The sequence below is a fragment of the Gallinula chloropus genome (genome assembly GCF_964237585.1).
Source record: "Gallinula chloropus genome assembly, chromosome: 3".
NCBI classification, from domain to species: domain Eukaryota; kingdom Metazoa; phylum Chordata; class Aves; order Gruiformes; family Rallidae; genus Gallinula; species Gallinula chloropus.
Window position 1 is genome coordinate 37,691,214 of NC_140087.1, and position 12,850 is coordinate 37,704,063.

Here is a 12,850-nt window from a genome sequence, read left to right on the forward strand (position 1 = left end):
GTCCCAATGACCTTTTCTTAATGTATGTTGCCAGATCCCCAGTATGAGCTTCGCCTGAAAACCTCCTCAGCTGGGGCTCAAGTAATGCACCAGGGAGACTAGGAACAAAATGCTGCAACATGTACCTGTCTCTTCTTATTTATAAGCAGTTAATTTTTCATTGTCTTAAAAAAAAATGCACTCCTAAAAAACCCAAGAGATGTAAATGGCCTGTATCTGTGCCTGGCAAATATCAAGAAAAAGAAAATGGTTTAATTTAACTAAAAACTATTTCGTCATTTCCTCAGCTGAGTTTCTTTGATGAAGAATTGAATTATTCTTTAGACACCTTCTGGAAACAGAAAGATGCTACCCCTCCACAGTGACGCACTTGTAGTGTGGGAATAAACTCCCCTGATACATATACCTGTCACGGAGAATCCAATAAGCAGACAAAAGGATGAACTACCATCTAAAATGCTTGTCCTCTCCTAGATTAATGGCTCTATGTTATTACTTGCAAATGATAGAAAAGCTAGCAGAATTTAGACCTTGGGATCAACTTTTACTGTTTGCAAGATCTGTAATTAAATAATTCATGTTTTCAGTTTAGTTTGATCACTGATTAACACTGAAGGAAATAGAACTTGAGTCCACTTTGTTCCCACTGTTTCCCTCAGCTGTATTTGATAGTTCACTTCCCAGCATGTCATGCGTTCTAGTTCCAATTTATCCTGTCATCTAGACAAAAACTACTGTTTATAGCCCACTCCTCCAACTGCAGTCTGCAAAAAGGGACTGCATTTTTCATTTTCAATGAAAAGCCAGAAATTCTTTAAGCATGACCTGGAAAGAAGACACAGTAATAAATAAATAAATCAGGAACCAGACTGTGCTTTCTCAGAGCCAGAGACTGGAACTATATGAGGTCAACTCAGTTTGGGTCTGCTTGTCTTAGGGAGAAAAGGGGGTGCAAGCAGGTAAAACTCGGAAGGAGCTTGACAACTCACCTCCTTCCCGCGGATCCCAGCCTTGACCATGAAAGACAGCTCACTCATTTAACAAAGGAGCTACTGAATTTGTGTCACAGTGTCTACTAAATGCCTCAGAACAGGAGGACTGGTATTTACAGAAACCTTCATCAGAAGTGGGAATTTAGGGCTTTGTCTCTGGGTGACAATAGCTGTAAGGACGAGTCTCATACAGAGATCAGCTCATGCCATAATTTAGGTTTGGGCACAGAAACTCTGTGTCAGATTGCCCACAGTGCATTTAGTGCTACTTGCACTCTGAAAGTTAAACTGAGGGTGGCTGGAGATTTGCACTGAGGAACAGCACCCTGGAACACGGGAATGATGTAAAGCAGCTGTGGGAAAGGACAGGAGGAGGACATCTGTTCCCTGGCCATGCTCATGTTTCCCAGGATTGCCCCTACTGCAGTGGTGATACGCTGCCAGCGCTGCTCTGCTTGACATGAGCATCTGCAGCATCATAATAGGGGGCTCTTACACCGCCTATGTTGTTTCCACTGCCTTCGCTGCCCTCACCCGAACCAGACGCTGTCTGGTTGTGTCTGTTTGAAGACAGTGAAAGATGGAAAACAAGCAGGAAAAGACTGCTCCAACAGATAAACACTTCAATGTTAAAGACAATAACCAAGCCCCAGTGCAAGCCCCAAGGGACCAGCTCTGACAGCACCCCGACACGAAGATCCAATTTATACATTGCTGTCTGTGATTCTAATGACTTCATCACTGTGCTACCTAGACTTGACACACAACTTGGACAGAGGCAGCTAACTCTCCTTTCTGCTTTGAACCTCTTCTAAACTGAGAGGAAGCAACCGGGTGGTTTGTTGTTTATCACGTAGCTCTCACAGGGAACATCTTGCTTTTGCACTGGGTTTCCACTACCCATTCTTGACACTTTGTGGTAAGGGGGCTGTTGATAGAGGATTGTTTGGCTACAGTGGCTGAAAATTTCTGTGCTATCAGTTGCAGTTGGCCTGTCTATCATAGCTGCTGAGGTAGTTTAGAAGCTCTCCAAGAGAGCTTGCTTCTTGCTCTCTGTGGTCTTTATGTTACCAAGGTATAAACCAAATCAACATTCATGTCCTGCCTCTATAAATTTGCTTGCTGATTGCCTGCAATTTGATGCAAGACACTCTGTTTATGCAATGGAAGAACAAAATGAGGTCATCAGGGACTCTTCTCCTTTCAACGGCACAGAGATCAGCACTAAACATCTGTGCCTGATCCATTGCTGTTCTCTGACCCTGCTCTATTTCTCTCTGTGGAAAGCATGTTAACAGTTGGTCAGATGATCATCGTGAGGTTTCAGCTCAGCACCAGGCTGGCTCACACCACCCTGAATTGCATACACCACTGCTGCTGTAACTAGATATGCCTCCCAAGACCTCCATGAACGATAGTAAAATTAGGATTAAATGAGCAAATACATTACAAAGATGGTAGCTGACCTGTGCAATAATGATCTATCTGTCTCCAAGAGACTGCAATAAGCACTAATTATGTTGGATTAAAATGGGTCTTTACAGCTACATTTTACAGCTAAGTTAGAGGGCTAGATAAGAAATCAAAGGGCAATTAAACCCACTTTCCTCTCTAGCTCCAAGTCATGTTCAAGCATACCTACCCTCTTCATAGTGGATATTTCCGTAGCCCGGCCATAAAAACTTTTTCAAATGATGAAGGACTTTACAACTTCCTTCAGAGAGGCATGACATTGTTCCCTAAAGAACTGAGCTTGTAACAATCATCACGAGAGAAGGTGGGCTTGAGGAGTCTCACAGTTAAGAACTGACTTTGCTCAAAACCTTTCCAAGATGCAGAACCTCATTTCACTGTGATGAGTTACTGAGCTGCACCACTAGCAAACACTGAAGAAGGAACCTTCTCACTGCTCCAGTGCTTCTTATTATGTTAAGATATATGCACCTGACCTGCATTTTGATTTTAAAGCTGAGGACTAGAGATACCAGAGGAATACAGAAAATAATAACAATAAAGAACCCAATGCTTCGGGATTCTCTATTTTTAATTTTCACTTAATGTTTTCATGAACACAAAGTCTTTATACAGCATCTCATGATTACGAGGAAGCAGAAGAGGAAAGAGAATCTAGACTCCAGAACATATGTAATGGCACTAAAAGTTGGCTGGGCCATAAAGGAAAATATCAAACTCCATTTTCATGGATCATCTCTTAACATGCTCACGAGTCCTGCCAACTCTTCAGCATGCAATTCAAGTAAGATTCATTTTTTTTTCCAACATAAAACTTTGGCCCTTTCAAATGCCACCTAGGCACAAAAGAAAGTGCTTTCACAGAGGAGTTAGCTTTATTCTAAAGCCCTGGGCAGCAGTTTGAGAATGGCTCTGTTGCATACAGTCATACTGTTTAACCAGAATTTACACTGCAAACTGCATCAATGTGACCTGTTACACCAGCATCCATGAGTGATCCAATATTATAGAGGCATAAAAATGCCATAACACTGGTCAGATAAAATTAAACTAGAAAATACTTGAGGATATGGCAAACAGGAGCTCTGATGCACTGGCAGACATTCAGATCAAGAATTAAAAGTGTTTGCCTCCAGGTTTTCCTAAAAATAGGTCACTTTGAACAAATATGACTCTGGAAGTGTGAGAAGGTTTAACCTGTTGCAAGTCTAAATCGAATACTTAACTAATCTCTACTGCCAGCTGTACCTGATAGCAATAAAATAAATCCTTGTTTACCATTCTGTGAATCATGTCCGACATGTCTTATTTGAACCCTGTTATACTTGATCAAATGTTTGCTGTTCCAATTTTGTGTGCTGATGTTAAATTAATGACTCACCTCAATAAAACATCAACCACTTGTAAGAGGAGTTGCTGTTTCCTGTTCTGGCTGGTTGATTTGTATACGCAGTGATGTAAAATCACTCTTCTGAAAATCCATCTCCACTGTGCTTTTCTGTAGCCCCCATCACAATACAGTGGAAGGGCCAGATCCTGTCCTGTGGTTACTTAGGCCAAAAGTGACAAGAAGGTGCCAACAAAGCTATCTTGTTGGAAGATTTATTACTCCCCCAGCATAAAGAAGCACAGCCTGCTGTACCAGCTCTACAGACACCCAGACAGTCCCAGTAGCACCATGCTGTGTTTGGGAAAAGGGTATGTCTGGAGGTCTTGGAGCTACTTACAGCTACTGCTAGCAGACATGTAAGGGAAGACCTGGGGCTGCTCTGAATAATTCCAAGAGAGAAAAGGACTCCTGGAGGTCCCTGATATCAGAAAGAATTAAACTAGCACTTAGGCCAGCTTGTTTGACCCACTGAAAAGGGACAAGTATTTCAATCTGGAGCATAAAAGCAGGAAGATGGAGGGACCTGGAGCAAGAGAGCACTTCCCTCTGGAGTATCTTTCTAGCCCAGTCCTCTGGTTCTGTTTTCTTTTGCAATTGAAATATTACAGGAGTTCTTTCATTTAAAGCTGCCCATTTTCACTCTGGTCCAGCTCCCACAATCAATGCATCATGTTTATTAGAGCTGAATGTGGAAATTATTCTGCAGAACACTGTGAATAGCCTCAGGCAGTACATGATAAGCTGGACCATCAGACAAAACAGACAGAAAACAAACTGCAGACAATGCTTGAAAGCAGCTTTCTGTTTCTTTCACTTGTGAGTAGGTGAACAAATGCATATATAGAGTCATGGGATCATCTAGGCTGGAAAGGATCTTTAAGATTCTTGAGTCCAACTGTAAACCCTACAGTACCAATACATAGGCAAGAGACGCAGGTTCCTGCTTAAAAGGCTCCAGTTTCTGGGCTCTCTATGTAGGAGTTCAGTTTGTCTTTTTTCTAAGCATGGAGGTTTGTCTTAAAATTCAGCTAAAAAAAAAAAAAGAAAACCAAACCAATACAATGCTGCTGCACTTACGTTCCAGTCTATGGTAACGAAGAAAGGGTGACGTTTAATTTCTTCCACTCCATCAAATCCAGCACCTGACAAGAGAATCAAAGAATCAAAATGAGGTCACACTTAAAAGAGTGCTGCATGACATCTCTTCTCCAGCCTTCCTCCCCACCCCCTCTTTTCTTCTGAGAAATCTGGAGTCGCCATCTAAACATTTCTTCTACTCAAGAAACAATGCAACTGCAATAACAGTACCAACTACCACAAATACAAACAAGGGCGCTTGATTAATGATCATCTGATGGCTGAGGGGTTTTTACTTTGGTCTAATTGAGGGTGGTGCTGAGGCTGAATAGCTGTTCTCTTCAGGAGAGATGTGGGATTTCAGCCAGAGCAGAGCACACACACCATTGAGGCCAGGAGAAGCCCAAAGATGTCCTGATGCTGTAGCAAGTTTGCTCCCTGCCCCCAGCAGCAGCTCTTCTGACTTTCAAATCCCATCTCATTTCCCATTCTTCAGAGGCAGAGAAAGCTGCAAGCCAAATAAATTCAGACTAAAACCACCAAAAGGCTCCAAGAGATTTGAGGCAAGCCAGGGTTTTAGGTTCCTCCTTTTCAAATATCATCATCAAATTTGTGTGAGTACCAAAATCATCACCCTCAGCGGTGTGCTTCCTTCACTGTTAAGCTGCTGTTACGATACTCTGTAGCGTATTTAGGGAAAGTCTTCTGAGATCTGGTAATGAATCCACTTCTTTCATTACTTTTGCCTTACATCTTCACTGAAGGTTGCTGGTTTTATTCCTTTAGTTGAATTTATTTCCTTCAGTGCCATCACAAAAAACAACAGGTGCACAGTAATAATTAAACAACTGTCAGAGATGAATTAGTATACCATTTGGGGGGGTTGATTTGACTTTATTAATAGCACTTTTCTTTTTCCAGGAAGAAAAACAACATCTAGAAGCAAAGGCACTGCACTGCAATTTTGGAGTCAGTTCCTGAAAGGCACACAGCGCTTCTTTACAGGGATGCTGAGCACCCTCGATTCCTAAACGGACTTAGGATCCACAAGCACCTTGCAAAAGGCACTCAGCACCTCACAGGACTCAGCTTTTTATATGCAGTATTTGTACTTTCCAAAGATCAACATTACAAGCAGCTTTAGAAAGGTCTTGTCAACTCAAGCTTTTGCAAAACGTTGACATCTGCTCTCCTTGTGTACAAGACATGACCAATATTTGTCAAAATGCACTGATCAGGAACGGCTTCCTACAGCCTGCTTAACATTCACTGATGAATGGAGGTGAAAAGCAAACACTTTGTGAACATAACATGCGGGACTGTCTGTCAGGCCTGCTGGATAACAACAACACGAGGGGAATGTTCTTCTGATTACATCCCCATCCTAGTAATCTTACAGTATAGACAAATGTAAGCGATGCAGAGTGGGATAAACAATCCTGGCCCAGCATACAAAGCTATGTGCCTGGAGGTGCACGCCCCCACTCAGGAGTGAGGTCTTTAGGTTGTGATGGCCAGTTCTAAGGAAGCATAACATGAAATCAAATCTGAGAAAGAGAGGAGAGGACAAAAGGGAGAACATCATTACACCATCACTGTGTAAGTCTGTTGTACACCTGTGAAAAATGTCTTGCATTCGTTGGCGGTAACTGGTAACTGTAATGACTGGTACTTGCCCTTTACCAGATAAGGATGAAACTCAAGCACCAAACTGACTCTGAAGAACTGAAATAAACACTACAGACATTGCAAGCTACTGGTGGCGTTCCCCAGACTGAGGATAATTGCTGTTGCCTTCATCCGAAGTCAGAAGCCCACCTGTAGCTCCTCTGTCAGTGGAAGACTGCAGCGTGCAGTAAGGACACAGGCCTTTGAAAAACAAGCATTTCTCACTTGGGGCCACCTCAGAGCTCTGGCACAGAGAGGGTACATTGTTAGGAGTGTCAGGGCTTTACTCCATCTCTGGTCTGTTTCATGTATTAAACAGATTCAGGACACTAATGGCCTAATGAATGGACTTCCAATTCCCAGCAGCTGATTTCACACCATGGAGCAGGTTCAGCACCTCCTGCAGTTTTTATTCCCCGACCTTCCCTTCTGTGAGACCTGCTGCTCATGGTTCCCTCTTAGCCTCTGTGCTACTGGTGCAGGGGCTGCAGGGAGCAGCGTGTGGTCTGATCCTATCCTCAACTGGGGACAGCTCTGGGAGTTTGGAGGGGCTACTCTGCCCAAGTCCACAGGAGAGGTTAGGCACTAGTGCTGATGGTGGGGGTCTTCTGCAAATCTACAGTGGTGCTGGAAAGAGATGTGCTTTCACAGAGAACAGAGAAGCACGGGACTAACTGGAAAGTCCTGTTTTGTGGGCATGGGCATTTCCTGGCATAGGGATGAGTAATTAGCTGAAGTGCAGAACGATATCACAGAATCACAGAATTGTAGGGGTTGGAAAGGGACCTCAAGAGATCATCGAGTCCAATCCCCCTGCCAACACACCACATACCTGCAAACCTCTCACCTTCCTCTAGGTTCCTGGTTGTTTGTTTTTGTTTTTTTTTTTTTAACTTCCATTTAGTAATCAAACCTATCTGTAAAGTATAATCACCACAATCAAACCTACTGCCTGCAAATATTCCTACATGCCATCCAGTCCCATGAGAGTCTGAGAAGATAAATAATGCTTTCAGATCAAATTGCCAGTTTAAACACATTACAGCGTGCAAGGATTTATATAAAAGCAGCCTCATGTTAATAAGTGAGAACTTGATTATCTAAGATTGTTTTATGCCTGTAATAAAAGTGTCTGCAAGCAGTAACAGTAGAATGTTTTATTTGTAATTGGTTTTGATTGTTGAGTCATTATGAACAATGTGAGACTTGAAATATATTTAGGGGAAAAGAAGAGACCTATAAAATTTGAAAATTGATTATTTGGATATACAAAATGAGAAGAAAGAGCTTCCAGACTTTTAGTTTCAGATAATATGATTTTAGTGAGTCCACAGGTTCAGAATCCTTTTAGTGGGTTAAGATTTTTTCAGACACGTTCCTAAGGTTTACAAGAAAGATGTACAGTCAACTCTGACACAGATGAACCCTGTTTTTTAAAACTCACCATCTTATAAAATTGAAGAAGTTTTCTATGTGCCAAAGCAGAATGTATCTTCTCTGAGAATGTGAGATTAAGGAAATAATAGCTATTTCTTTGGCTTTTACTCTATACTTTCTTAGCCAAGCTTCTCAGTTACAAGGACTCTGGAGTCTTCACAGGGTTCAGCAGTGTAGGGAGTGCCTGAAATGCTCTTTACATCCATTTACCTACCAGAGTAGACCCCGGCCTTAGGGCAAGTAAGAAACTGTCTTGCCTAAATCCCTGGTATGATTTCCTTTCCAAGATGCCTACTCCTTCTTTGCCTGGGATATTCCAGTTACTTTCCTTTAAGAATTTAAAATTATGCTCATCCACAATCTGGAATTAGTTTTACTTAATCAGAGCACCACTCCCGAAGCAGTGCAAGGCACACTATTTGTACAGCAGTGTATAGGCTCAGAAAGAAACAGACAGCACCTCTAACAAAGGGTGCCAAAGGAAGGAAGACTTTGTATTCTTTAAAAAAAATATTCTAAAGCATTACTCTGGGTGTCAGACTTAAAAACAGAATCAGGTAAACTTGATTACTACATTCCTTCTCTGCCTTGTCTAAGTATCTCTCTCCAACTCCAATACTTTTCCCATTGATAAGCCAAATCATCAAAGTTTCAACGCAAAATTTTAGAATACATCATTAGTCTTTGCTTCTATTTTTTTAAGATATCAAAATCAAATGGCAAAAAGCAAGATGGTAGTCAGAAAAAATAATTTTCAAAGCTCAGCATCTTTCATCTTGCCAATGCTTTGGAACTTTGGAACTAAATACAAACCCTTTCCAGATTTGCAAACTTCTGAAACAATAGCTGAAAACAAGTGTTTGATCCATAATATGGTTCATTTATTTCAGCAAGCTTCATTAATTTTCTAAAGATTTTTCAAAACAGGATGTCTAAGCCTACATTTCTTTTAACTTCAGACTATTATTCCTTTCCCAGAAAAAGCTGAAATCCACAAAATTGAAGCAGTCCTTTTATCTACTGACTTCTGTTTGGTATTTAGGCCAGCCATTTAAGTATGCCTTCTTTTATTACCAACAAGTCTGTTTTCATTGTCCTTCGTCCTGATTCTCAATCAGTTAAAACAGCTTTCAGAACCTTTTTACCACTACCCTTGAAATGTTAACATCTATTTTTCTGTTACTCTCTTAGATTTCATTTTTTTGGATGGTTGTGTTATAAATAGTCTCCTAATTTCACCCAGCTTTACCCAGTATTTCAATAAACCTCAGGTTTAAAACCTTGACCCTGAACAATTTCCCATTATTAAAAGTGAGACGATATGGGGGCTAGATCTGTCATGACTAAGACTAAGTAGCTTTGCTTATTTTATGAGTAGCTTTTCATTTAAGGATCAGGATCCAGAAACTCCCACTGCCTTCACTGGAGCCCCATTTTGGATGGATAGCAGCTTGTGGGAAGCCACAAAACAAGCATAGCAGGACCAAACCAAGAGATGGAGACAGGGAGGAAACAGCAGAAAGGAACAGAGGGGAGGGCTAGGGAACAGTTTACATTTGCTGCTTATTTTTCTGAACACAGATCAAACCTAGAAATCCCAAGACTCTAATTTTCTCTAATGTCAAGCAAATTGATTGAAAGCAGTTGAAAATTGCTTAGAAACTGTGCTTTCCCCACTGTCATCTCTACGGCATATCAGACTACAAGAGCTGCTGTTTTGGTCAAGAGGTAAAACCTATGGAAGGGCTTTCCCTCCGTGGGCTGTGTGGGTGTCTTCCCAGAAGAAGGGTGTCCTCCTGGGCCCCAGCAGTGTACTGGCTCCCCATCCACACCCAGAACTGTGGGAGGTCCTTGTGGAGCAAGGGCTCTCAGCTCCTGCTCTCCCCAGCCATCACAGCGAGAGGAGTCCTGCTCCATATTGTCCTTATTCACAGCAGCCAGGGTCTCTCAGAAAACAGCTGAACCACTGAGCTGCTGCAGCCAGGCAGAAAACGTCCATTCACCTAAACATGACAGCCTATGGTGCTTGGTGTAAAGCAGAGGGCTGGAGCAGCCCAACTGCTGACCCACCCCATGCCAGGGACAGAGCTACCAGAGCATGAAAAGGTCAAGCAGAAGCTCAAGGGCACAGAGCAGAGCATCCACCTTCCACACACGTGGGTGCACCCCCACACATGCCTTTTAGAAACTGCAGGAGCCATGGCTCAGGCAGATGGTGATGGAAGTGGGCTGTCAAGTGTTTCGCACTCTGCCACCCGTCTGGACACGAACGCTGTGACTGTGGCATGAAGGGCCAAAAGCACCGTGCAGCAGACCTGCAGCAGCCCACCTCCAGCTTTGGAGAAGTGAGTGTGGGTACTGCAAGAAGGAAAGGAAGAAACCTCTCTTGCACCTCTTGCTTTTTTTACGTCTCGGAACAAGCCACTTCCTAATTTAGCTTTTTGCTTCTTACATCTCCAATCTGAAATAATCTGAGAAGAGTAAACAGTTGCAAGGGAGAACTCCTAATTTCTTTGCACAAGTCTCAATATTTAACCAGTCTGTGCCATTTTCTTACAGAGAAGTCATTTATTAGCTGTCAAAACTCCCATGGCAGTCAACCATATATTTAAATATGACCCATCAGCCCTTGTGATACAGTTTACACAAGTGAAGGATTAAATTCCGGCTCCTAAGGTCACAAATAGCCCAACAGAGATGTGAAAGAAAGGTTTATCCTTTTCCTTTAGAAGCAAATTCTTCCTTTGTTCACCCAAAATGCAGAATATGAGAGCTGAGGGAAAAAAAAGAAACTGCCAAATTTTTTCACAGAACAAGATAGGATTTAAAATGAAAAACAATGCAGTGCCGTTATCTTCATATCATTCACTCAATATGACTGTTCTTATTTTTCCACACAATAAATGAAGACCAAATTTGCAATGAAAATCATGCACCAGTCGGTGTTCATGACCTTGCCAAATGTAATTAATTCCTTAATGAAACTCCCAAAGAAAGGTACAGATGGCACGATACATGATCCAATACATCCTTCTAGTTTATCACAGTTCAAATGGGACTATTAACAAAGGGTGGAAACACATTAGTAAGAAAGGGGGTAATACATTTAGGGCCACGCAGAAGAAAGCCCCCTGTTAAGATGTTCCCAGCAAACAGAACGAGGTAGCATCGAAACGTATCTGAGGATGGGAGAGACAAGTTCTAGTCCCTTTTGCTCCCCACCTCAGATTCGCAGCTAAATTGCACAGCATTAAACAGATACCTGTTTCTCACTTCCCTACATTAGCATATGCAGCAGTCACCTGAAAGCCTTCATAAATGCTGGCAGCGTGCTCCCCCTCTTCACTGAAAAAAAAATAAAGCACAAGCTAACACCGTGTTTTCAGATTCCAGCGTTTTGCCTGCGCTCTTTGCAAGTTTCTAAAGGAACCCTCGAGGTTCACTGTGTTTGGGGAAGGAATGCAAAACGCCCCACATCAAAGAGGGTAAGTGTCCAAGAAGATGCTCTGCAAGAAGTGATCACCACCTGGCAAGGCAGAATGCACACGAGGGACGCCGCGACCAAACGCATGCAGGTACCTAATCTGTTGGAGGGGTTCCTTTTGAAAAGGGCTCGCAGCAGGCTCTGGGCTTCTATGCTCAGGAACTGTGGCATTCCCAGCTTGGCTCTGTAAGAACACAACACTTGAAAAGATAATAGGTTTTTCAAACGTTTTCTCCATCCCACCGTGGATGCAGTAATCAGGATGGGCAGACACATGAATTTGGTGACCCAAGGCTACCTAAGCATAATGCAATACAGGGGGAGGACCTGATCTGCTTCTGAAGTTAAAGAAGGTTTTATCACTGGCTTCACTAGAGGTTCAGTAGCTCTAAGGAATCTCGTTACGCCTTTTGCAACCTTAATAGGTCATTTTCCTCTGGAATTTTTTGCATTTTTTTAGCTCATTGGAATAAATTTGGGAAACAATAGGAATTTAAACAAACAAACAAAACTTCATTAAAACAGTTATACTAAACCACATATTGATTAAAGAGAATACAACTTTTCCCTTGGCCATTCACTGCTACAGTAAAAAACTGTACTACTGAGCAAAGATAAGCTTCAGATGCTGGTATCTGCACTCAGCATGCAATGAATGGGAAATCTGAAAGGGAAAAGATTTGGAACTTGGCATCAACAAAACACAAGCTGTCCTGAAGAAATTTGACTGTTCCCACTTTTGTGTGGATAATGACACTCGTTATTACAGAAAGGAAGATACATTTGTAATTCACTATTTATTCTGAGGGCAATTCTAGAGCCATGCAGGCATCCCTGCATGAGTGATGCCTTACTTAATTCATGCCTAACTGAATTCATGCCTGTGCTGCTTTGAAAAATGCTTTATGGACATTATTATTCTCTGCCCTTCCTATACTTAGGGCCTATAGGCTGCCTGGAGGGCACAGTTAACTCCTACTTAGAAGAATGAAAGCAGTTTTGGTACTCACTTGAGAATAAGCGCCATTGTCTCCTTTCTGTCTTTTCCCTGGAAGGGCAACGAACCTGTCAGCATCTCAAACTGTGGAGTAACAACAAAATGGTAAAACAAATGAGCATTGAGATAGTCTGTGTATATCTGAGTGATACTGTGCCCACCTTCTACTTCCAACACAACTGAGAACTCGAGGAATGGAAAGGGTCCAACAAGCAAAAAATAAAAAGGACACAGCAAGATTATGCAGAAGATGAAAGGCCAACAGGACTACTTTGTTCAAGAGTCTTGTTACAAATTACACTGATACATGAGGCCAACTTTTGGTGTGCTTG

At 42.1% G+C, this 12,850-nt stretch overlaps 1 protein-coding gene across 1 annotated transcript in view; it reads right to left on the bottom strand.

Annotated features, from left to right (window-relative positions):
- RPS6KA2 (ribosomal protein S6 kinase A2) overlaps nt 1–12,850 on the bottom strand; it is a gene marked incomplete at both ends in the record, with an annotated part of 171,985 nt that overhangs the window by 39,568 nt on the left and 119,567 nt on the right. Inside the window, 3 exons of the mRNA XM_084261212.1 lie at nt 4,933–4,997; nt 11,617–11,705; nt 12,532–12,602. Of these exons, the coding sequence (XP_084117338.1) occupies nt 4,933–4,997; nt 11,617–11,705; nt 12,532–12,602 (225 nt within the window). The remainder of the gene's footprint in view (nt 1–4,932; nt 4,998–11,616; nt 11,706–12,531; nt 12,603–12,850) is intronic.